Source organism: Phyllobates terribilis, unplaced genomic scaffold, assembly GCF_046119375.1.
Source record: "Phyllobates terribilis strain yellow unplaced genomic scaffold, ASM4611937v1 Scaffold_11__3_contigs__length_659146591, whole genome shotgun sequence".
Taxonomy (NCBI): domain Eukaryota; kingdom Metazoa; phylum Chordata; class Amphibia; order Anura; family Dendrobatidae; genus Phyllobates; species Phyllobates terribilis.
In genome coordinates, this window is record NW_027362771.1 from 524371916 (window position 1) to 524397386 (window position 25471).

The 25471-nt window shown below is 43.4% G+C and overlaps 1 protein-coding gene across 2 annotated transcripts in view; it reads left to right on the forward strand.

Moving 5' to 3' along the window:
• The first annotated feature begins 8583 nt into the window (after positions 1-8583).
• KCNIP3 (potassium voltage-gated channel interacting protein 3) overlaps positions 8584-25471 on the forward strand; it is a 210672-nt gene continuing 193784 nt past the window's right edge. The window contains exon 1 of one of the 2 annotated variants that reach the window (XM_073653669.1): positions 8584-8879. In XM_073653669.1, coding sequence (XP_073509770.1) covers positions 8874-8879 — 6 coding nt within the window. In that variant the 5' untranslated portion in view covers positions 8584-8873. The remainder of the gene's footprint in view (positions 8880-25471) is intronic. The other variant, XM_073653670.1, reaches the window with a different exon arrangement.

Here is a 25471-nt window from a genome sequence, read left to right on the forward strand (position 1 = left end):
GAAGGCCCTTGCTGCAGAACTGTTAAAAATATTCCCATCTGAACAGGCTAGCGGCAGAGGTCACAGTTCGTTGCCCAACCAAGGCATACATGCGAGAGAGACGCAACTCCAATCCAGCAGAGGCAGGGGAAAACTGTTCTGGGACAGTTTTCTCAGACCCTCCCTTCGGACAGACCTTGAGGCGCGGGGTACTCTCACAAGGAGTGGAAAGTTTCAAAAGATGGTGAGGGAGTACCTTGCCGACCGTACCAGCATCCTCCGTGATTCCTCTGTGGCTTTTAATTATTGGGTATCCAAGCTGGACACTTGGAATGAACTCGCTCTGTATGCCTTGGAGGTCCTGGCCTGCCCTGCCGCTAGCGTGTTATCGGAGCGTGTTTTTAGTGCCGCTGGGGGAATTATAACAGATAAGCGCACTCGCCTGTCAACTGACAAAGCTGACCCTTATCAAAATGAACAAGGGCTGGATTGGGCCAGACTTCTCATCACCACCAAATGACACCAGAGTAACATAAAGTCAAATCCACTGTGTTATTTCAGGAGGTGTATTCCCATGCACCGCTTCACATCCACACATGGGTATATGCTTCCTCATTTCGGCTGTATTTTGCTCTTCTCCTTATCCTCAGCCTCCATCACCACTATACCACCAGGGTGACCTTGGTACGTGTTGCCAGCAGTGCAAGTTCCTCCGTCCTAATTTTTGGCAGCTTTTACTTGGAAGGCATAGGCAAAGACTATGGGAGACCCACTCCCCAATAATGGGAATAATGTTTTTAAGATGCTGTACTGCATGGCTCTTGTAAGGGGCATTGCAAGTTCCTCCGTCCTAATTTTTGGCAGCTTTTGCTTGGAAGGCATAGGCAAAGACTATGGGAGACCCACTCCCCAATAATGGGAATAATATTTTTAAGATGGTGTACTGTATGGCTCTTGTAAGGGGCATTAAAACCGTCTTGTTAAGCTACTGCGACCTCCACCACTTTTCCAAGGGGCATTAATACCGTCTTGGTAAGCTACTGTGACCTCCACGTCTCTTCCGAGGGGCATTAAAACCGTCTTGTTAAGCTACTGCGACTTCCACGTCTCTTCCGAGGGGCACTAAAACCGTCTTGTTAAGCTACTGTGACCTCCACCACTTTTCCAAGGGGCATTAGAAACGTCTTGTTAAGCTACTGGGACCTCCACGTCTCTTCCGAGGGGCATTAAAACCGTCTTGTTAAGCTACTGGGACCTCCATGTCTCTTCCGAGGGGCATTAAAACCATCTTGTTTAGCTACTGTGACCTTCACCACTTTTCCAAGGGGCATTAAAACCGTCTTGTTAAGCTACTGGGACCTCCACGTCTCTTCCGAGGGGCATTAAAACCATCTTGTTAAGCTACTGCGACCTCCACGTCTCTTCCGAGGGGCACTAAAACCGTCTTGTTAAGCTACTGTGACCTCCACCACTTTTCCAAGGGGAATTAGAAACGTCTTGTTAAGCTACTGCAACCTCCACGTCTCTTCCGAGGGGCATTAAATCCGTCTTGTTAAGCTACTGTGACCTCCACCATTTTTCCAAGGGGCATTAAAACCGTCTTGTTAAGCTACTAGGACCTCCACGTCTCTTCCGAGGGGCATTAAAACCGTCTTGTTAAGCTACTGTGACCTCCACCACTTTTCCAAGGGGCATTAAAACCGTCTTGTTAAGCTACTGTGACCTCCACGTCTCTTCCGAGGCGCATTAAAACCGTCTTGTTAAGCTACTGCGACCTCCACGTATCTTCCGAGGGGCATTAAAACCGTCTTGTTAAGCTACTGGGACCTCCACGTTTCTTCCGAGGGGCATTAAAACCGTCTTGTTAAGCTACTGTGACCTCCACGTCTCTTCCGAGGGGCATTAAAACCATCTTGTTAAGCTACTGCGACCGCCACGTCTCTTCCGAGGGGCATTAAAACCATCTTGTTAAGCTACTGGGACCTCCACGTCTCTTCCGAGGGGCATTAAAACCGTCTTGTTAAGCTACTGTGACCTCCACCACTTTTCCAAGGGGCATTAAAACCGTCTTGTTAAGCTACTGTGACCTCCACCACTTTTCCAAGGGGCATTAAAACCATCTTGTTAAGCTACTGCGACCTCCACGTCTCTTCCGAGGGGCATTAAAACCGTCTGATTAAGCTACTGGGACCTCCACGTCTCTACCGAGGGGCATTAAAACAGTCTTGTTAAGCTACTGTGACCTCCACGTCTCTTCCGAGGGGCATTAAAACCATCTTGTTAAGCTACTGGGACCTCCACGTCTCTTCCGAGGGGCATTAAAACCATCTTGTTAAGCTACTGGGACCTCCACGTCTCTTCCGAGGGGCATTAAAACATCTTGTTAAACCACTCTGAACTCCACAGCTCTTCCAAGGGGCATTGAAATGTTGTTTTTAATTAACTCTAACCTCCACGACTCTTCAAACGGGCATTGCATTTCCTCCTAATTTTAGTCAGCTTTTGCTTTTCAATGCATAGGCGAACGCTAAGGGAGACCCACTCCCCAATAATGGGTAGAAGGTTTTTAGTATGCTGTAATCCACATCTGTTTCAAGGGGCATTGCAGTTCCTCATAATTTTTGGAAAGCCTTCCATTCACTGCTTACGCCAACAGAGCACAGGAGACCCAGTTGCTATAAATGGAAAAAATGGTTTAGTTAAGGCCCTCTGACCTCCATGTCACTTCCAAGGGGTATTGGAGTGCCTCTAAATTTTTGGTAGGCAATGCACTCACTGTATGCCCTATAACTGTGTAGCCGAACCGCTCCTTTTGGTACAGAAACATATCCTACAAGACATGTGTGGTTGACTGGCCTGATATTGATGTGAATGGTCCCTGTTCCTCCTGCTCTTTCTCCTTTGCCACCACCTCATCCATCATTTATCACCTGAAGCTTTGTTTTAACGGGAGTCATAGAACTGGGATAGTAGCAGGAAAACATCCAGCAATCCTCGGAGGAGGTAGGATATGCGCCAAAACGCTGACCACCTCAGGCCTAGCCGCTACTACATAAATGCGCTTGCATTCCAAGAAAACAAAGCAGATGCTAACTTCTATCATCATCATGCTCCTCACCTTGGCACTCTCAACTCCCCTGATGGAGAAGCCAGGGCCCACCGGAGGAGTCTGGTTCTCTGGTGGGCTCGTCCAATGCTGCCCTAAAGCAGGCCAGGCTAAGAACAGTGTGTGGGAAGGTAACAGGAGAAATAGGGGTGGCTGGGGACTGTTTATGGACACCCGGCCGCCCCCAGGCGGCTGGGGACCGTGTGTGGACACCCGGCCGCGGGGCGGCTGGGGACTGAGTATGGATACCTTGCTGCCGAAGCAGCCATGAGGTAGTGGCCAGCTTCGGCCTCCTCCAAACTAAAAGGCCCCATTTCAAGTGCAAGCTAGCAGTATGGTATTGCAGCCTGCGGGTGGGTGGGTTGTTGGTTAGCTGCATATTTGCACTTGCATTGCAAGGAATGGGGGAGGTACAATTGAACACTGCCCTGGGACAAGGACTTGCACGGGGATAGTTGCAAGTCTGCATCTTCTGATGCGGCAAGGATCACTTCTGATGGGCACACTTTTAGGCAGTGACCTGGGTGTCAGAGATGCTTCCAGGGGTCTTCCCTATGCTGTTCCCATGTCTTTTCAGCACTGTATGCATGTGTTACACAGCACATTGCTAGATAAGATTGTAAAATGTTAAAATGACATTTCCCGGTGAATGCATTTGTCACGGTTGAAAGCAATACAAAAGTGCAAAAATGCATAAAAAATGCTACTTGTGAACATAGCCCAAGGTGTGGAGGAGTATTTTTGTTTTTGGTTATTTATTTTACCTTATACACAAGTCTTTACCCTGGAAAGGAACTTCCTTAACATATTTCACAGGAAAGCAGTTTCAGTTTCGTTTTTGAACATTTTATTGTGAGCCCTTAAAAGTGGCTTAATACCTCTGACCACGTTGTTGACAGCAGTGACCTGGGGGTCAGAAATGCTTCCTGGGGCGATCCCCATGCTGTCCCCATGTCATTTGAGCACTGTCACTATCGTTTTGGGCACTTGTTAGGCTTTTAAAAGACTGCTGGGGGTGCCGCCGCAAAAATGCTCGGGTCTCCCTTAGACTAACATTGGGCTCGTTGCTCGGGTCGAGCACCCGAGTATCACGGTGAGCTCGGCCCGAGCTTCGAGCACCCGAGCATTTTAGTGCTCGCTCAACACTAATTATTAATCATTCTTCTCCATTGTCTTTTTTTTTTTAGTTAATGTTCCGTTCCCTGTGTAAGTTTCTTTCTATTTTGCAGAAGTCGATCACTATTACACTGTGTTCCAAATTATTATGCAAATAATATTTTCTCAGATTTTCCAAAATTACCTATATGAATTGCAGTCATTGTAATTTTCCAGTCAGGTAACTATTAGAGTACAATTGAAAGGTTTTTGTACAAACTGCCTATGATAACAGTATATTTTTTCAAAAATAAAACACTCAAACTGCACTCAAAATGCATGTTCCAAATTATTATGCACAGCAGAGTTTTCAACCTTTACATTTTAATAAAGAACAAAAAAATAGTCAATTTTGAAATTATAAGCATTAGCAGGTTATTACAAACTGAAATCAAACAGTTTTCAACTCAAAACTTTATTCTAGGTGATGTTACATTTGCACATAGGACCCCTTGTTCGAAAGGAGCTTCTGAACTCTCTCATTCGTTGAATTTGTCAGGTTTTGGATGGTTTCTGCTTTAATTGTTTTGCATGAGGACAGAATACCCTCCCAGAGCTGTTGCTTAGATGTGAACTGCCTCCCGCCATCATAGATACTCCTTTTGATGATGCTCCAGAGGTTCTCACTGGGGTTGAGGTCAGGGGAGCATGGGTGCCACACAATAAGTTTGTCCCCTTTTATGCCCATAGCAGCCAGAGATGCAGATGTGTTATATGCAGCATGAGACGGGGCATGATCATGCATGAAATGATCTCGATGGTCCAGATGGATGGAGTGGAGGATGGCTGGTTGATGGACACCCCATGCAAACACGGCTACGGCGCTAACAAGGAGGAGGTGGAGTAATGTTTTGGGCTGGAATCATGGGGAGAGAGATTGTCGGCCCTTTTAGGATCCCTGAAGGGGTAAAGATGTACTCCATAATGTATGTTGAGTTTCTCAAACAGCACTTCCTTCCATGGCTCAAGAAGAAGAACCGTGCATTCCGCAGCAAGATCATTTTCATGCATGATAATGCCCCGTCTCATGCTGCACATAACACATCTGCATCTCTGGCTGCTATGGGCATAAAAGGGGACAAACTTATGGTGTGGCACCCATGCTCCCCTGACCTCAACCCCATTGAGAACCTCTGGAGCATCATCAAAAGGAGTGTCTATGATGGCGGGAGGCAGTTCACATCTAAGCAACAGCTCTGGGAGGGTATTCTGTCCTCATGCAAAACAATTGAAGCAGAAACCATCCAAAACCTGACAAATTCAATGGACGAGAGAGTTCAGAAGCTCCTTTCGAACAAGGGGTCCTATGTGCAAATGTAACATCACCTAGAATAAAGTTTTGAGTTGAAAACTGTTTGATTTCAGTTTGTAATAACCTGCTAATGCTAATAATTTAAAAAATGACCATTTTTTTGTTCTTTATTAAAATGAAAAGGTTGAAAACTCTGCTGTGCATAATAATTTGGAACATGCATTTTGAGTGCAGTTTGAGTGTTTTATTTTTTTAAAAATATACTGTTATCATAGGCAGTTTGTACAAAGACCTTTCAATTGTACTCTAATAGTTATTTGACTGGAAAATTACAATGACTGCAATTCATATAGGTAATTTGGGAAAATCTGAGAAAATATTATTTGCATAATAATTTGGAACACAGTGTATATGTGCATAATAAAGGGTAATATTATACTGACGGACAAGGATCCCCCGTCTCTCTTCTATGAAGGATGTTTGCCCTTGCCAGCCAAACCCAACCATCTCTTCACATATTACAGAGACACTCCCATCTGAAATACAATTCCTCATCTGAATCCCCTCGTTTCCGTGCTTCTGTCTATCTGTCCTCTGCGCTACACAAGTTCTGGGGAATAAAACCTACTAATAATGGTCTCCACTCTCACGGTGTGAATAGTGTTACTCTGCGAACAGAACCTGATCTATTTTAGTCTCCGCATTATAAATAGCTCCCAGCGAGCGGAGCCTGCACCCGTTCTGCAGCGTGAATACATGGATGGGCTTGGGTTAATAAGGCATTTTTCACATTAGGGCCCCCACTCTTGATGTGTGTCTTGGTACTTGGGTTCGGTTACCATGGAGATGTGAGGGTGGGTGTAGGATGCTGCTGATTATCTGCATTACTTTCCAGTATGTTGGTCTGTGTACTGTCTGTAGCTATGTAGTTGGCTCCATGTAACGATGTAGCAGAGCTGACTTTATCAACGTCGGTTCATCGGTTATCGGCGATTATCGGCTCTTCTAAGTTGGCGTTAGACGTGTCGTCCAGTGATAATAAGTGATAACTTACTAATGGGGGGGGCAAGCCCCTGGGAACCTTGCTGATAAGCCAAATAGGACATTTTTATCCCCAATGGGACATTTAATGTATACCCTATCACAAAATGGAGCTGCAATTCCATTCATTTCCTATGGGGAGGCCAGAAAAAGCCAAATACAGCACTCAGCAGCCCCATAGGGAATGGAGTGGCGGTCAAGTATAATAATAATTATTTTATTTATATATCGCCAAAAATATTCTGCAGCACTTTACAATTAAGCGGGGACATGTACAGGCAATAAAGAAATTAGAGTAGCGCATAGTTCACCAGTTACTGGAGGAGTGAGGTCCCTGCTCACAAGCTGACGATCTATAAGGAAATAGGAGGACACAATAGGTAAAAAAGTGCATGCGCACAGGGATAAAACATCACCGTTCTGCTGATGGGTGTCATTGGACCCTCACTGATAAACAAGTTATCACCTATCCCAAGGACAACGTCTTTAATTTAAGGCAGATGGATAAAAAAAAAATCTTACCATAACTAAAGGACCAATTAATTGAGGTGTGTACTACAGAATTCTAGTATACAACACTTTAATAAGTCACAGTATTTTTGTACAAATCTGAGATTGTACAAAAATATTGTGATTTTTGGCGTTCTCACCGCCATTTCAATATGTTTTCACCTCCATTTCACCGCTATGTCAATATGGGCAGGACCCGGCGTGGCTATGTATGCCTGTCAAACTCATGAAAAGTTACTTAATTTACTCCAGATTAGTTCTACGGTCCCTGACTGGAGTACATTTCTGGCAACAACGCACGCCAAGTTAAGAGATGCACCTAATTATTTAAGTGGCGTGCCCTCTTAATAAATTTGGTGCATCATATTCCAGAGAGACTGGATCATCAAAGGGGTTGTCCGGTCCAAATCGATAAGTCTGCAGTCATTCTCACTACAGACTTATGAATCCTCCCAGGACACGCACTGTACACTGCGGGGATTCGCCAGTTTCTGAGCCGGGAACGGAGGGTATGTATGCGTTATACATGCTCCCGGTCAGAACCCGCCTAGTGGGCGTGACCTCGCTCCATACACTTGTATTGAGCGACGCCATGTCTAGTGATGTGTTTGTCCAGTAGGCGTGGCTGACTAGAGGGCACAGCCTCGCTCCATACAAGAGTATGGAATTATGCATACTCCTGGCCAGAGTCCGCCCACTGGGAGTACTAGTATGTATAACTCCGGTCCCGGCTCAGAAATCGGCAAATCCCTGCAGTGCACAGTGCGTGCGCTGGGGGATCCATAAGTCTTCAGTCACACAGAGTGACTGCAGACTTATCGATTTGGACCGGACAACCCCTTTAAGACTGACATATGCAATGCCAGTCTTAATGAATTGCCCCTCAAGTGTCTTAAGGTTCCCACACACCTTTAATAACTGGCCTCTGATTTCTATTCCTGCCGATTCTCTTATACACCGTGCACACTTGGGACCATTGTCAGCGATGCTAATGTGTTTGGGCAGCTTTAGAGAAATCTGGCATTGTTGGAAGCTATTATGTACCAATGGCACTGCCTTACCATTCTGGTCTTACCCTTTTACTATGATATCAGTGAGGAATACCAGAATTGCTCAGATCTATCAAGTCCCCATTAAAACGGCCCCCAATGATGGATCATAAGATTGGGCATAACATCTTTGACCACTTTTACCCGTATTCTCTGCCCCTCAGCTCTGCTATATTTGTTATAGCTAATACATCACAAATGCACATAATAACCCGTCATTTGTGATTTATTCTAGAATCGCGTGGTACTTGGGGCTTTTAATGCACTAAATAATAGATCCACACAATGAGGCGCTAACCCTCCTCAATTACTAAACGTCCCTGCAATTTCCGTTAATCTGCAGAGCAGAAAATTGATATAGCTAATAATTATGTAATCACGCTATACAGTGCAAACCATGTCTCCCGTGGGTCACCTATATGTGAAAACATTCTCACTTTCCTTGAAATTGAGAATATTTATGTAGAATTTTCCAAGTCAATGCTGGGTATAATTTGGTTCATGATTATTACCATCTATTAGATGTAATAGGCATCAGAGAGTAACAAAAGAAAAGAAATATCTGTTCAATCTTTGCGGGAAATTGTGTTCAGCGGATAAAAAAAGATTAGCCGAAGTGGTTCAAGGAATGTGGGAAGAAAACGGTTAATAATAAAGAGGTTTTTTTTTTTCTTGGAGACTGGAATAAGAGCCTGAGAAGAGAGGAGGCAGCGCACAGTGTTCCCATTGTCACACGATTACAGGCTCGCAGCGTCCTTCCTCTACTCCATCTCCAGCTACCATGCAGGTAAGATACGGAGTTCTGTAGGGTCCTGTGTACGTCTTCATCTACTTTTATCTCATTGCCAGCTCTGCCTACAGTTTCCTCTCTGCTCATTTCTTCTGTCCCTTTTTCCATTCATTCCCAGTTTCCTATATATATTCTCCCATGTCAACTCTTCCCATTCTCATAAAAGATACATAGAATGCACAATTCTTTCCTCGTCCAGGGGGATCGATTCATGAGATGAATTTCTATAGAATCCATGCGGTGAAGATCAGAGAGATGAAGATTGTCTCCAACTGTTGTACTTGTCACTTGCCCTTCCAGCATCCACAGACGGAGTGCCGATATCCCAATGTTTTATTAGTGGGTTTTTATAGAATTGCACTAATTATATAAGATCATACAGTGTGCAAACTGTGAAGAGCGTGGGGCAAAATTCACTTCTGTTACCCATATTACCCATGTTGTACTTTGTTGCTCTATGAAAAAAAATATGATCTTGTGCATTTGTGAATTAGGCTACACGGCGACTTGTGGCTGCATGACATTACATTAGTAAAATGTTGTACCGACAGTCGCAACTAATAAAGGCAAACGTGTTTACACATAAATACAGCCGGGTTGTGATATAGTAGTGCAAAATTCTGATCTAATGTTGTACGACTACAAGTCGCCATGTAGTCCTGTACTTAGATGTCTGCAACTTGTGCTCCAACCAGGGCTGTGGAGTCAGTAAGCCAAACCACAAACTTCGACTCCTCAATTTCCCTGACTTACGACTCTGACTCCAACTCCAACTCCGACTCCACAGCACTGCCTCACTGATGAGCATGTACATGAAGTGCAGCACAGATTCATCTCAGCTAAAAGCCGAGATCAGGAACAGAGCAGACATTTATAGGACATTTCATAACTTTCCCAAATTCTTATGGAAACATTTGCAGCACATCCTGCTTTGTACTACTGAACCCAATTTATTATATATTTTAGGAGTCGGTCCATTTTATACCAACGCCGACTCCACCAAAATGGACACCGACTCCAACTCCATGACTCTGACTCCACAGCCCTGGCTTCAACAAGGAGTATAAAGACCACAACGTCTGACATTGGTTTCAGAGGACCCCTTCACCGCCAGGCATGGGTGCTGCCTGCCCGCCAATTATTTTTTTACCATATTGTGCAACCACCACTATAAAATACCATCTCATCAATTACTCTCTTTGATCCTTACAAGGTGTGAACTTGCTGCTTGATCTTTCTTTGCCGGTTAGTAATAGGTTTTATCCATAGTGGGATAGGAACAACTTTAACTGCGAGTTCAGAACCAGTTTATTCTTGGATGAGAGACGTCAGTAGTATTAAAAGTGCACCTGTTCCTTATGGGACATAAATGAAGGATACTGGTCAATTGTAGGGAGATGCTCAACACGAAGGCTCAGTGGTTGTTTCTGCCATTCAACTCTGGGGTCCTGGGTTCTCCCTGTTTGCGTATACTCCAAAAATATAGTGATAGGTTAATTGGCTTCCTGTGATATTTATTCTAGGGTATATTTCCTGTATTGTAAAATGAGATTGTGTGAGTCATCTCTGTACAGCGCTGCAGAATATGTTGGCGCTTTGTAAGGTATAGAGGTGTTTTATGGGGATTCTGATTGGCCAAAAATGAATAAACAAAAAAAATAGCAGGAAAAAATATAATAATAATAATAAATAATCTAGCAGGTTTGTTCAATGGAAATCTAGCTGTCCATTGGGCAGATAGCAGAGCAGCTCGGCGATTCAATGGTTAAGCATTTCTCGCCTATAATAGTAGGCTCCTGGGTTCTCCCTCTTTGCGTATACTCCAAAAAAAAGTGATCGATTAATTTGCTTCCTCTGAAATTTTATTCCAGGGTATGTTTCTTGTACTGTATTGTAAAATGAGATTGTAAGAGGCATAAAATGTTTGTACTTCATAAAGAGTATAGGTGTTTTATAGAGATTCTGAGTGACCAGAAGTGAATTAATAAAAGTAATGACATTAATGATTAATTTATAATAAATATGAATATATTTAATAATATAGCAACTTTTTTATCAGGTTTGTCCAATACAAATCTAGCTGTCCATTGTACAGGTAGCAGAGCAGACTTTTAGCTAGGATTTCCTCCCTGTAGAACTGGGTTTGAAACCAACATATCACAATGTAATTATTTAGAAATTAGATTGTGAGCCTCAATGAAAACGGAGACTGAGATTGTGAGTGATGACAATCTGTGTAAGGTGCTGAGTGAAGCTTGACTTAAGGGCTGGCAATCTGGGCACTTGCTGAAGGCTTCTATTTACTAGGGGCTCCTAAGGCTGCGTACCCATGATGCGTTTTTCATGCATTTCCGCTGCGGAATTTCCGCAGCGGAAATGCATCAAAAACGCTTGGTAATCCGCACCCCATGGTCCCCAATGGCATTCCGCAATGTCAATGCACATGCTGCGGATTTTTCCGCAGCGTTTCTGCAGCGCTCATAAATCCGCAGCATGTTCATTAATTTTGCGGAAGCGCAGCGGAAGGGCCGCCATTGACTTGCATTGAGACGCATATAATCCGTGTCTGTACATTTGTACACGCGGATTATATGCGTTTCTATGTGCGGATGGTGCCTAGTTCTGGAGGAGAGAAGACTAAATAAAGTTTATATTCACCTGTCCGGCGGCTTCTCTCTGCTTGCAGGATAGAAACCTCAAGAGCAAACTAAAATCACCCAGTGTTATTTAGAAGAGGATGTATTTGTGGTATTGTGTAGGAACAATATGGTAGTATTGTGTGTGTTCTCTAAGTGAATATTATTTACACGGCTAGGTCAGCCGTGTACAGCACTATTATTTTGGTGCTATATGCAAGCTGAAATTATAAGATCAGTTGCTAAAAATGGCAAGCAGGAACCCTTCTATGTTTGTACCTCCGGGTGCCTGATCACTATGGACAGGGGAAGGGGTTTTCGAATGATAGATGCTACAGAATCGTTTGTGTGAATTTTAACACATCTGAATATCAAAACTGTCACATAAAGGGAATCTTTCATCAGATTTTTGCTATTTAATCTATGAGCAGCATAATATAGGGCATGAGAGCCTGATTCCAGGGATGTCTCACTTATTAGGCTATGTGCTGTTGTGTCAATACAATCAGTATTTTATCAGCAGGAGATTATCACTACTGGACTACATGTCCTGTGCAGCCCAGTCAGGCTAATCTGTGTTGCCCTGCCCCCAACACTGATTCGCAGCTTGCTGACAATTCATAGTGTACAGAAAAATGCCAATCAGGGGTGTGGGCGGGGTTATACATACTAGTGTTAGCACTGCTACATCTACATCAGTTAAAACAGGGATTGTATCAAAACTGAACCAAGCAGCACAGTAAGTGATAAATCCCTGGAATCAGAGTCTCTTGCCCTATGTTATGCTTCTCTCAGATTATATTATTATAATTTATTATTATAGCACCATTTATTACATGGCGCTTTACATGTGAACAGGGGGTATACATAATTAAAAACAAGTACAATACTCTTAAACAATACAAGTCACTGACTGGTACAGGAGGAGAGACAACCCTGCCCGGGAGGGCTCACAGTCTGCTATATAGCAAAAGCCTGCTGACACATTACCTTTAACTGAGAACAAAACTTTCTATCAATGATCATTCATCATATTATTAAAATATCTGCTCATTCGCCTTGAGCAAATGTCATGAAAAGGGTGGTCCAATAAGGACATCCCCTGCCAATATGAATCATAATGAATATCGTAGAGAGGACATTCAACCAACCTACTAAACCTCGATTCTTATGAGATGTCCTGCTCTGATGAACTCAATCCAACCTCAGGATACATGAACAACTATTCTTATGAGTGTGTGCCATGTGACGCTACATTTCTGACCACTGCATGGGAAATGTCTGGCCCGAAAGCCCCCCTCTTTATCACCATGAACATTGGCTGATTATCAGGCCGACTTCTACTTAGAAATGTCCTCCGAGCAAGTTACCATTGCATTTACCAGCTTTAGATTGTGGGGGGAAAAAAAGATGCATGCACATGTAGCAGAGTTGCATTTGTCTACACAGGAGATCTATCATATAACATTTATCACTGATCACTAGAACTTTTTACCAGTTTATACAGTGTGGTGGTCAACCCTTAAATAAACTCCTTTAGGAGAATGAAGATGGTTGAATCATTTTTTTCAGTTGACAGGCTCCTGTCTGCTTTATCTGACCAACTCGTTTCTGCAATATTTTCTATCTATCTAGCTATCTATCTATCTATCTATCTATCTATCTATCTATCTATTTATCTATCTATCTATCTATCTAACTGTCTATCTGTATATACAGTTGAAACCAGAAGTTTATACACACTATATAAAAAGACACATATGCATGTTTTTCTCAATATCTGACATGAAATCAGAATAAACCTTTCCCGTTTTAGGTCAATTAGGATTACCATAATTTTAATATTTGCCAAATGCCAGAACAGTGAAAGAGAGAGAATGTTTTAGGGCATTTTTATTACTTACTGCAAAGTCAAAAGTTTACATACACTAAGATTACTGTGCCTTTAAACAATTCTGAACTGCCCATATGATGATGTCATGTGTTTGGAAGCTTCTGGTTTTTGGCAACATCTGAGTTAATTACAGACACACCTGTGGATGTATTTTAATGCACACCTGAAACACACTGCTTCTTTGTGTAGCATCATGGGAAAGTCTAAAGAAATCATCCAAGATATCAGGAAGAGAATTGTGGACTTGCAAAAGTCTGGCTCATCCTTGGGTACAATTTCAAGATACCTGAAGGTGGCTCGTTCATCTGTACAAACTATTATACGCAAGAACAAACAAGATGGGAATGTCCAGCCATCATACCGCTCAGGAAGGAGACGGGTTCTGTGTCCCAGAGATGAACATGCTTTGGTCCGACATGTGCATATCAACCCAAGGACAAAAGCAAAATACCTTGTGAAGATGATGGCGGAAGCTGGTAAGATTGTATCAATAACCACAGTGAAACTAGTACTGTATCAACATGGGCTGAAAGGCCACTCTGCCAGGAAGAAGCCATTACTCCAAAAGAAACATAAAAAAGCCAGATTAATGTTTGCAAATGCACACAGGAACAAAGACCTTAATTTTTGGAGACATGTCCTGTGGTCTGATAAAACTAAAATTGAACTTTTTGGGCATAATGACCATTATTACGTTAGGAGGAAAAAGGGGGAAGCTTGGAAGCCTAAAAACACCATCCCAACTTCTGAAACACAGGGGTGGCAGCATCATGTTGTGGGGTTGTTTTGCTGCAGGAGGGACTGATGCACTTCACAAAATAGATGGCATCATGAGAAAAGAAGATTATGTGGCAATACTGAATCAACATCTCAAGAAATCAGCCAGGAAGTTAAAGCTTGGGCGGAAATGGGTCTTCCAAATGGACAATGACCCGAAGCATACTGCCAAAATGGTAACAAAGTGGCTTCAGGATAACAAAGTCAATGTTTTGGAGTGGCCATCACAAAGCCCCGATCTCAATCCTATTGAAAATGTATGGGCAAAGCTGAAAAGGCTGCGAGCAAGATGACCTACATACCTGGATCAGTTACACCAGTTTTGTCAGGAGGAATGGGCCCAAATTCCAACCAACTATTGTGAGAAGCTTGTGGAAAGATATCCCAAATGTTTGACCCAAGTCATTTAGTTTAAGGGCAATGGTACCAAATACTAATGAAATGTACGTAAACTTTTGACTTTGCAGTAAGTAATAAAAATGCCTTTAAACATTCTCTCTCTCTCTCATTCTGGCATTTGGCAAATAATAAAAATTATGGTAATGCTCATTGTCCTAAAACGGGAAAGGTTTATTCTAATTTCATGTCACATATTGAGATGAACATACATATGTGTTTTTTTTATATAGTGTATGTAAACTTGTGGTTTCAACTGTATATATATATATATATATATATATATATATATATATATATATATGTATATATATATATATATTTATATATAAAATCACTATGTATCTATCATATATACTCTAGAATATAATACTACACTGTTTTTTCATACGTACATTAATTAAATACTGTATGGTCTTGCAAAATATGGGTGTGGTCCTCCAAATCCACTAGCAAATAAATAATGATAAATCATAGAAGAAAAAGAAATTGCACTCCAAAAATAGCAAAAAACGGGTAAAAATGTTTTCCATGCCAAAGGTACACAACATTTCGGACTTTCATATTTTGTGAAGCCTGATGAAGAAACATGAGTAGTATCGAAAACTTGCAATTTGTTACCATCTTTTCAGTTAGCCATTAAGGCTGGGTGCCCACGTAGCGTTTTTCAAGCGTTTATGCTGCGGAATTTCCGCAGCATAAACGCTTGTGAAACGCTAGGTAATCCGCACCCCATGGTCCCCAAGGGGATTCCGCATGTTCTATGCACATGCTGCGGATTTTTCCGCAGCGTTTATGCTGCGTACAAAAATCCGCAGCATGTCATTTAATTTTGCGGAAGCGCAGCGGAACTCCCGCCATTGACTTGCATTGAGACGCACAGAAACCGCGACTGTACATTTGTACAAGCGGCTTCTATGCGTCTCTATGTGCGGATGGTACCCAGTTCTGGAGGAGAGGAGACTCTCATCCAGACCTGGGTACCATTGTACCTGTGAAAAAAGAATAAAATAACAAATAAAGTTATATTCACCTTTCCAAAGGCTTCTCTCTGAATGCCAGCAGCGCTGAAGGACCTTCGGTGATGTCACAGTCATGTGACCGCAGGCCCTTCACCGCTCTGTCTCGCGATATGCCGGCAGCCGGGAACCAGCCAGGAAGCAGCGCTGCAGCACACACCGGGGCCTCGGGGGTAAGTATAGCTTTATTTGTTTTAATTTTTATGGTTCACACTGTATAAATCCATGCTGTTTGCATGGATTTATATAGTGTGACCTAGTTGTCAAGCACTTTCCAAGTGATGCTATTGTAGCGCCCCGAGGGTTCGGCCGCTACAGGGGTATTGCACCTCTGCCAGAGGTGTGATATTCCACTCCCAGGTAAGGATGGAGAATGGACCAGGGCTCAGTTAGCTGCATACAGCACACACACCCCATTTCTCAGGGACAGCTCAACGGTGCTCCCACTAGACAGAAGTGCAGGCACGACCGACTATGTCCCTGTTGGAGTGGGGAGGGAGGGGTGGAACACCCAGTGCTGTAGGGGCAGATAGGGGGCGGTTCCTGAGCGTAGGTAGGAGCCCATTGGTTGCTGGTCACCTGGGCTCATGGCTAGAGGGAGGTATAAAAGGTGGGCACCATCTTAGATCTAGGTTCGTTCAGCCAGAGGAGAAGACAGGGAGTAGAGGCTCTGTAGGAGCTCTACTCCAGGAGGGCCTAGTGAGAGGCCGAGGAGGAGGTGAAGGGGAGCTGAGATTCTGGCTCATCTCAGCTCCAAGAGAAAGGAACAGAAAGGAACAGAACAGGAACTGCAAAGAAGGAGAGACAGAGAAACAGAAGGGCTCAGGAACAAGAAGGTGGAAGGGACCCTAAGAACCCACGAGAATCCAGGGTGAAGGGTCGGGCAGATTAAGGGTACCGGATCCCAAGTTGGTGGAGGAGAAACAACCCTCAGCCAAAGACCGGTCGTCGTGATCATCTATTGGTGCGACACCTCATCAAACCTGCTAGGAAGGCACCATATAGGACAGCGGAGGACGGGGCCCACGTTTAACCGCACAAGTCCGCGGCAGCTGGACAAAAGTGGGTCACTGGTGAGGCAGGCCAGAGAAAGGATTAAAGGGGGTCCTGTGCCATGCTCCTGAGCTGCCTGGGAGTTGACCGAGCCCCTCACCTGGTGGACGCAGCACGGCTCGGGCGGTCACTGCTGACAGAAGTGACCCGGAACAAACGAACTGTGAGTAAAGACCCTGGACTGTAACTTGTTGTCTGTGTGCTCCTTCGCGCCTCCAGCACTATCAGCACCGGGACTCACACTACCATCACTCCCACCATCCACTACACTGCCCTGGGGCTGCACTCTTCCCGTGGGGAGTCACATCACCTCAGCTGCACCCATCATCAGCCCCAGCGGACTGCCTTGCAGCGGCGGTTCCTAATAACCGCAATCCACGGGTGGCGTAGTCGGACATTATCTCAAGTACGTAGCAGACTACCAATGGCCTGACCACCCTGAGCCGCGGGACCGGGCCGCCACTACTACTACCCCCGTCGTTCCCCTATCGCCCGGATCCGCGTGCCCCATGGCCCAGGGAGCGAGTCACTATCGCCTGGAAAGCGCTTGTCAATCTGCATGCGGAAACGCATGTGAATCCGCATGTGGATCCGCATGTATTCTACAGGAAAAACGCATGCACAATCTGCATGCGTTTTTTCTGCCAGGGAGATGCAGAAATGCTGCAGAAATTTTATGCTTCATTTCTGCATCGTGGGCACATAGCCTTAAAGATATCAACCACTGAAGACCCTCAAATCTAAATATTTTTCTAGCCTTTCTCAAGTCATTGTTTTATGTATTTTTGCTATGTTTGGAGTGCAACCTCTTGTTCTCCTTTAAATATATGTGTGTATATATGTATATACAGTATAACACTAAGAAGGAAAAGTCGTTGAGTTATGGACACGACAGAATCAATAGACATGTTAAAGAGAATCTGTCACCAGGATTTTGCTATGAAATCTGAGAGCAGCATAATGTAGAGGCAGAGATCCTGATTGCTGCAGTTTAAAAAAATCACTGTTTTATCAACAAGAAATAATCACTAAAGGACAAGTTGTTTCCTGCCATGTGGTCCTCCTACTCTGTGTGACCCTGCTCCCCACTGATTGGCAGCTTTCTGCCTATGCACAGTGTACATAGAAAGCTGCCAATCAGTGGTGTGGGTGGGTTTATACAGAGCTCAGCATTCAGAGAACTGCTAGATCTGCACCAGAGAAAACTGGGATTTTATCAAAATAACAGCAAGCAGACCAGTAAGTGACACATCAGTGAAATCAGGATCTCCACCCCTACATCATGCTGCTCTAAGATTACATAGCAAAAACCTGGTGACAGGTTCCCTTTAATGATATGCAAATGATGAAAAAAATTGAAATAAAATTTGTCTAAGAATTGCTGTCGTATGACATGTCGCCGTGTAGGCGTAGCCTAAAGGTGGCATCCACGACACATAATTAACAGGTAAAATTTATAACAAGCAATCAGCATGGTAGATTTAGGAGACAGATTCTGTCTTTCTATTTCATTACTGACTTTAATAGTAAAAAAAAAAAGAACACAGCAGGCACAATGACGTCACTACATTGCGACAGCTGTGCAGAGCCTCACTACACTGCACAGATAAGAGCAGCACATTGGGGGAATGGGGCTAGGTGAGTAATTTTATTCTTATTATTGTCAATACTTGTGGGAACCTATGGGAACATCATACTATGTGCAGGGCTTTGTGGGGATATCATACTATGTGGGGGATTGTATGAGGACATTATAATGTGTGCTAGGCTTTACAGGGACATCATATTGTATTGGGGGCTGTGTAGGGACATAATACTGCATAACGGACTGTGTGGGAACATCGAACAGTGTGGAGGGTTGTGTGAGGACATCATACTTAGTAGGGGACATTATACTTAGTGGGGGACTATTTGGGGACATCATATTGTGTAGGAGGCTGTGTGTGGACATCATTCTGCATGGGGGCTACGTGGAGACATGATACTGCATGAGGGGCTTTGTAAGAACATCATGCTGTGCGAGGACATCATACTGAGTGGAGGACTTTTTTTTGGAAATATCATAATATATAGGGGGCTGTGAGGAGAGATATCACACTGCATGGGAGGTTATGTGGAAACATTATACTGCATTGGGGGCTATTTGTGGAATTCATACTGTATGAGGAGCTTTGTGGGGACATCATACTGTGTGAGGGGCTTTATGGGTACATCATATTGTGTGGGAGCATCATACTGTGTGAGGAGCATTGAGGAGACATCATACTATGTGAAGAGGCTTTGTCTGGACTTCCCACTGTATGGGGTACTGTGTTGGGACATTGTACTATGTGGGGAGCTATTTGGGGACATCGTACTGTGTGGGGAGACTAAGGAGGCATCATATTTTATTGCTAAAGGTAAGGACATGGGGGAAATCATACTTTGTGGGGACATCATACTGTGCGGGGGAACATCATACTGTGTGAGGGCACATTTTACTGTTTGTGATGCTCTTTGGGAACATCAGTGGGGGATTTGTGGGGACATCATACTTGGTGAGGATTCTGTGGGGTCATCATATTGTTTGAGGGGCAACTGTGGGAGGTATTATATTGTTTTTCTACAGGTAAGAATACAATACATGTCACAATGGGCCCTATTATAACATGTATTAGCAGCAGCGAGTCAGCAGACTTAATTCTGCTCAATACTCTAATGCGAAGGCACGATTACAGCCACTGGTCACTGCTGTCTATATATAGAGAGTGATGACTGAAACCGGGTTGGAGCCACCCCTGTGGCCGAAAGAGTGAGCCTGCCGGGAGGAATAAAGCACATTTCCTCCAAGCAGTGCGGCTCTCAATGCAGGCGCCGTGCGGTGTTAGAACGCTATTAACCTGCAGATTAACCCCATATAGGCAGACTAATAGCATCATTTTACATGGCAGTTTCCCTTTAAGTGATAACAAATATAAAACAATAATAATAATAATGAGCAGAATTAAGTTCGGCCTATTTGTTTGGCCTTCCACAACAATCACTGTCTCTCATTTGGCCTCTTGGGGAAATTATTTGCCCACCCCTGTTTTAAACTGAAAAAAAAATGCATTATTTACCCTTTGCATTCCTCGTTGCTGCAATGCAGCCACTCCAGTGATTCCTGCACACATACTTGAAGTGATGACAGCTAATCCACCAATAGTGGTCACTGATGGACAAGACATAAGTCACATAATCAACGCCTAATTCTTTACAGTATTTTATAACATTTCCTACTATGCTGCAACTTTTGAAAATTCATGTTTTTAAGGCACAGTTCAGTTTTAAAGGGGTTGTCCACTTGTAAACATTTTTTAATGCTATACACTGACACACCATGTCCCATGAAACTCTAAATGGCTCATTGCTCCCCTCTCCAATCACACGCTGTGACCATTGGAACCAAGATGATAGTGGTCTTGTGACTCACCCACGTGATGCATCCTTTATTGTGCTGCTTTCAGTGCTCAGTGCAGGGGAGGACACAGGAGGTGTAATCCCCTATATCTGCAGTAGCACTGAACGCTTGTCACATAGGTGTCATCTTTGGAGCTACAGACACAATGATCTTTTCAGATATGCTTCCCATCCGCAGTAGAACACTTCAACATGGTTCCTTTTTATATCTCCACAAATTCTTTTATGACTTATGTAAGGCAAGTTTCCTAATCCTTTTGCACTAGTATACCGATGGAAGAAAAGTTAAAAAAAGGCCTAAAGTTTTACTCAAGACACAACAAAATTATTAACATCCCATATGTCAGATCCCCAAAATTGATTCAGACTCTAGGTCAGATTACAAAATTGATTTAGCCCTTATACTGCAAAACTAATTTATAAAGTAAGAGCAAAAAACTGGCTACTTTTGACCTGGTGACAGGCCCTCCTTAAAGTTTTAGCCATGACCAATTTATTTTTTTACTATGGGCCTAAGAACTAACAGGCAGAGAGTTGCAAACGATCTACCTGTTCTGCCCACTGCTGATCTCTGCCGGCTCAGAGCAGTCACAGACCGCTTCTGCCTATGAGTCTGTGGCTTCTGCTGACACCATGTCGACAGAGCAACTGCTTTTCTTCTTCTCTTCTCTGTTAACAGGGCGTGACTGCCAATGTAATTATAATTGACATCCGGCTCCCCGCTGCTTAACTGCGGGAAGCCAGCTGTCAATGAGTATGATGCCGGCAGTAACTCTGTAGATGTGAGCAGCAGAATCGTTGGCAGAAGTGGTCCGTAACTGCTCTGAGCCGGCGCCGGATAGAACAGGAAGGTTTTTAGCAACTACCTGCCTGTTAGTTCTTAGGTCCATAGTAAAAAAATAAAATAGTCCCGGAAAACCCTTTAAGTCCATGGCAGTTGCGTGACACTCTGCATGTACACCGCTTTCAAAGGGAGAATTTAGTGGCCATATTATTTAGGATAATGTATTCCCTCCTTAGAGATATCTATTGAGAATATACCTATGGTATATCTGTAGTCCCTGCACCTCTGAGAAGTGGTCATGTGGCTTCAGGACAAACTACATCTGAGAAAATTGCACAAAATTCAACACCAAATACTTATCCTATCCCATGACTTTTTTGCTTAGCTCCAGAAAATTTAGCAGCATGTTTACCTATTCTATGGCCAAGTTCAGACAAGCACATTACAGTAGCATTTGGCTGCCTGCATTATGGATGCAAATCCCAACCCGATCGGGGATCTAGGGATCTATGGAGCTGTCAGTTGAGGTTCTTCAACCCTCGTTTGGTCTGGGATTTGCATCCATAATACAGGCGCATAAATGGCTCCATAATGCACTTCTCTGAAATTGGCCTAAGTGGGATATCTTTTGTATTTGTGAGTTACAGAGAATCATGTCACCGTGCATAAAGTCTACACTAAAAGCACTCAGAAAGTAGAATAAAGTATGTTTAGCATTTTTGCCGGCAGGTTGGTAATTTATAACTTGGCCCAGAAGTGACCTCATAAATGGAAAACTACAGTCTACCTCTCATCATAATGCTTTAACTAAAAGTGCATGGAAATCGTGTGTGTCGTCTTCCAGCCTCCGCCAACCCCTCGCTCTCATTTACCCTTCTTTGAATCCCCAAGTTGACCTCATTTGCCAGTGTTTATCTCCCTCCATGGCTTACTCTCTCACTTTCTTCCCTTTCTCATTGTTCATCAAAGGTTATTTTTTTATCTTGCATGAAGAGGGAAGTTATTTTAAAGGCTTTGATGAATAAGCTGCATAGAATAAGATAATAATAAGTCGTATTTATCCTGCAAGAAGTAAATTAGAACCTTTGATGAATAGACCCAATTCTCTCAATCTCTTGTGCGCTCGCTGCATTTCTTCTCTTTGTGTCTATTGTCGAGTGGGACGTTGCATATCAGCAAGTTTGTGTCCCATTTAAGTAAGATCAAACCTTCTTTATAAAGTGGTTGTATATGAATAGGAAACACAATTTGATATATTTTTTTTTCATAGGATCAGTGTCACTCTTGCCCAAGAGGCTTTGTCATATGTATTGCTGTGTAAGGCAGTGGAAAAGAGTGAATGGTCAGTTGTGGAAATTCAGGCAGGCACTTATAAAATATGATTGTTCTTGAAGTGTACCTTAGAAACAAATATGTAGTTAGTTTCCTTATCAGACAGACTGAGATCATGGCAGGGTTCTTAATAGAGATGATCCAATCTCTTGAAATTTGAAGTCACTGGCTTCGCCAAATATTAAAATAAAAAAATAGATTTGCAGTTAATAAATTCACTGCGAATTTCAATACAGCAAAGTCTCGAATTGTCCTCAAAATAGGTATATAATGTGAAGATTAAAAAAAAATGCTGTTATTAAGGTGCTAATTCATAGTTACATGACTATGCAGGTCTAGCACCTCCCTATCTCACTTGAATCTTTTGATCACTTAATAGTCCTTTTTCTGTCTCTATGTAGGGATGGGCTGACCGGTGGAAGTTTGAGTTCTGGTACTTAACCCGAACTTTTGAGAAATTTCGGTTCTCGTACCAGAACAGAACCCAAACTTTCACCAGAACCCAAACCCCATTGAAAATAATGGATACCGGATTATCTCTCTCTCTCCTCCGTGCCACCACGGACTTACTCCGAACACTACACTTGACTTCAGTAGAAAGTCTGAGTTCTGCGGTCAGGCCCGAATAGTGACTGTCCGGTACGACCGCTGAACATTTCTGGTCGGGTTCGCCCATCTCTATCTCTATGCGGAATGAGCTGTGCGCTCTGATCTCTTATCCCTAGGCTCAAAAATCTTTAAATGACCCTGCTTGGCCTTCCCTCTATACTGCCTATAATAGTCCCCTGGATAGACCAACTGCTAGGTTTAGATATGTCGATGTCGAATGCAGCTGTTAAAAACTTTTGAGAACCCCACTGTCCTGAGAATGTTCTGAGAATGTTATATAGCACTGGTTTTGCTGGTGTTTCTTCCTGCACAGTTAATGGGTCAACCTGCAGATTTCTGCACAATTGCATGAAGTGGAGTGTCATGGTGCAGTAAAACTTAGAAGGGTTCAAATGCCTTTTACTCATAAATAGTAGATAATTACAAGCAATATGCCATCACTTTAAAAAGTGGATTTGAAACAAAATAGGTGATGAATGAGTAAGGGACCATTCGTGGTGATATTTGCTTTGCAGTCCCAAAGCACCCAGGCTTGTACCTCTGAGTGTGTGTAAACGATGTTGGAGTTTGCTGTCTTACCCTGTTCCGGCCACAAGCAGTTTGTTGGTACGTGAACCTTGAAAATATGTGACGAATCAGAGAGACCCATGTAAAAAGATAAAAACATCTATATTGGAATTCCTTAAATAGAACTGCAACAATCGATACCAGGCAATACACGTTCAGTACAATTCTTCTGTATCATACAGAGGCCTTCATCTTATAAGTAACAGGCAAGGTATTTCAATGGTACAAATTGATGACTCAAGTATCGGAGTACTTTCCAAGCTTTCCTGCTCTGTCCTTAACCTTTATTATACACCACTGTTACAGGTGTACCTCGGTGTCCCCTCCTGGTCAGAATACAAACTATTATCTTCCAGGACTGGCTAACACACTGCCCTTGTAGCCCACTCCTTCTAACTGCCTTGGGGAATTCTGCCTCCTACAGCTTTATTATGCTACAGTCGTACTCATTGCAGATGGATAGATGCTTTCTACCTATTCCTTCTAATGCTACACTCCAGCCATATAAGCAATAGTCAGTTGCAGGTAGTATTTGGTCTCAAATTTGCTATTTTTAATTCGTCTTTACACACTCTCCACTTATGGCCTTGCCAGTTATGGCCTTGTTCTAAAGAGTAATACTTCTTCAGAAGATACTCTTCAACTCTCTCCTAACTAGAAGGAACATGATTCCCTACATGCCCATTTTCATACCACTGATGAAGATACCAATACTTGTGGGAAACATGATGCTTTGAGGGGGCATCATAGTGTGTGTTGGGGGGCTTCATGGCTATCAAACTGTGTGTGGGGTCTCCATACTGTGTTGGTTGCTGTGGAGGCCCTTACACTGAGTGGAGGGTTGCAGAAACCAGCATATAGTGTGTGAGGGCTCTCATACTGTGTGGGGGCTGTGGGTGAAGTTGTATTGTGCGTAGGTGTTAACAGGTGCGCGGATGCAACAGTGCAAAGAATGAGGAGACAGTGGCAATTTAATCAACAATTATTTATTTGATTAACGCAATTAAAGGGCTGCCTATGACACAAAATTAACGAATATAATAAACAGTGAAACTACAGTAAATTTGGCTACACTGCACACTCCTATTCCTATTATTACAATTAAACACTAGTATCGTCAAAGGCGTCTTGGTCCCAATATCTTAACCGTAAGTGCATCACTGACTCTATTCGACCCATAACCGTTGTCAATTTCTAGGCAATATGAAACACAATACAGACACTAATGGGAGTCTACGCTACTTCGCTGTTAGGCCTCAGTCCCAGATCTAAGAGTCACTTTGCTTGCCCCTCACACTGGCCACCTCCATTCACTGAAGCACTGCCCTGATCCCTTGTTTTAGTACCATACGTCTACACTGGAGGTTACAGCTCACACGTACGTCCTTCCTCTGCAACCTCGTGATCCTCCTTTTGGCCCTAGCTCTGCTCACTCAGCTTGGAACTCCCAGCTCCGGGCTCTTGTCTCATGATCTAGTCTCTCGGCTCTTTCACTCGGATCTGGTCTCTTTGTTCCTTCACTCGGATCTGGTCCCTCGGTTTCTTCACTCGGATCTGGTCTGTCATAATGGTGGCTATCCACCTCTTCACCGCCCTCCTGAGCCTTTTAGAGTTATTAACTGCACCACTGCTACCACCTGACCTGGTATCTCCTTCAATCTTTTTCCCCCAGGAACCAGGTATGTCGTCTTAAAGTTCCTGCTGATGCAGCTCTTGCTACTTTCTCTCGTCTTATAATATTTAACCAATAAATGGCGGTGCTTACTCCATTAGGCCTCAAACTGCGAGAATCTCTCTATCTCCTTACATAGGGACCATCACACTGACTGTGAGATCTGTTGGGGACATCAAATTGTGTATGGAGGACCTTATACTGTGTATTGGGGACTGTGGGACCTTTCTGCTATATATAGGTGAGCTGTGGGGCCATCATACTGTATGGGGGGCACTTTTGGGGCCTTATGCGGTGGATGGAATTTTACTGTGTTGGGGTTACTGTGGCTGCTTCATACTTTGCTGGAGGCACTGTGTTGTCATCCTAATTTGTGTGAGGGGGACTATGGGGTGACTTCATGGGGTATCAT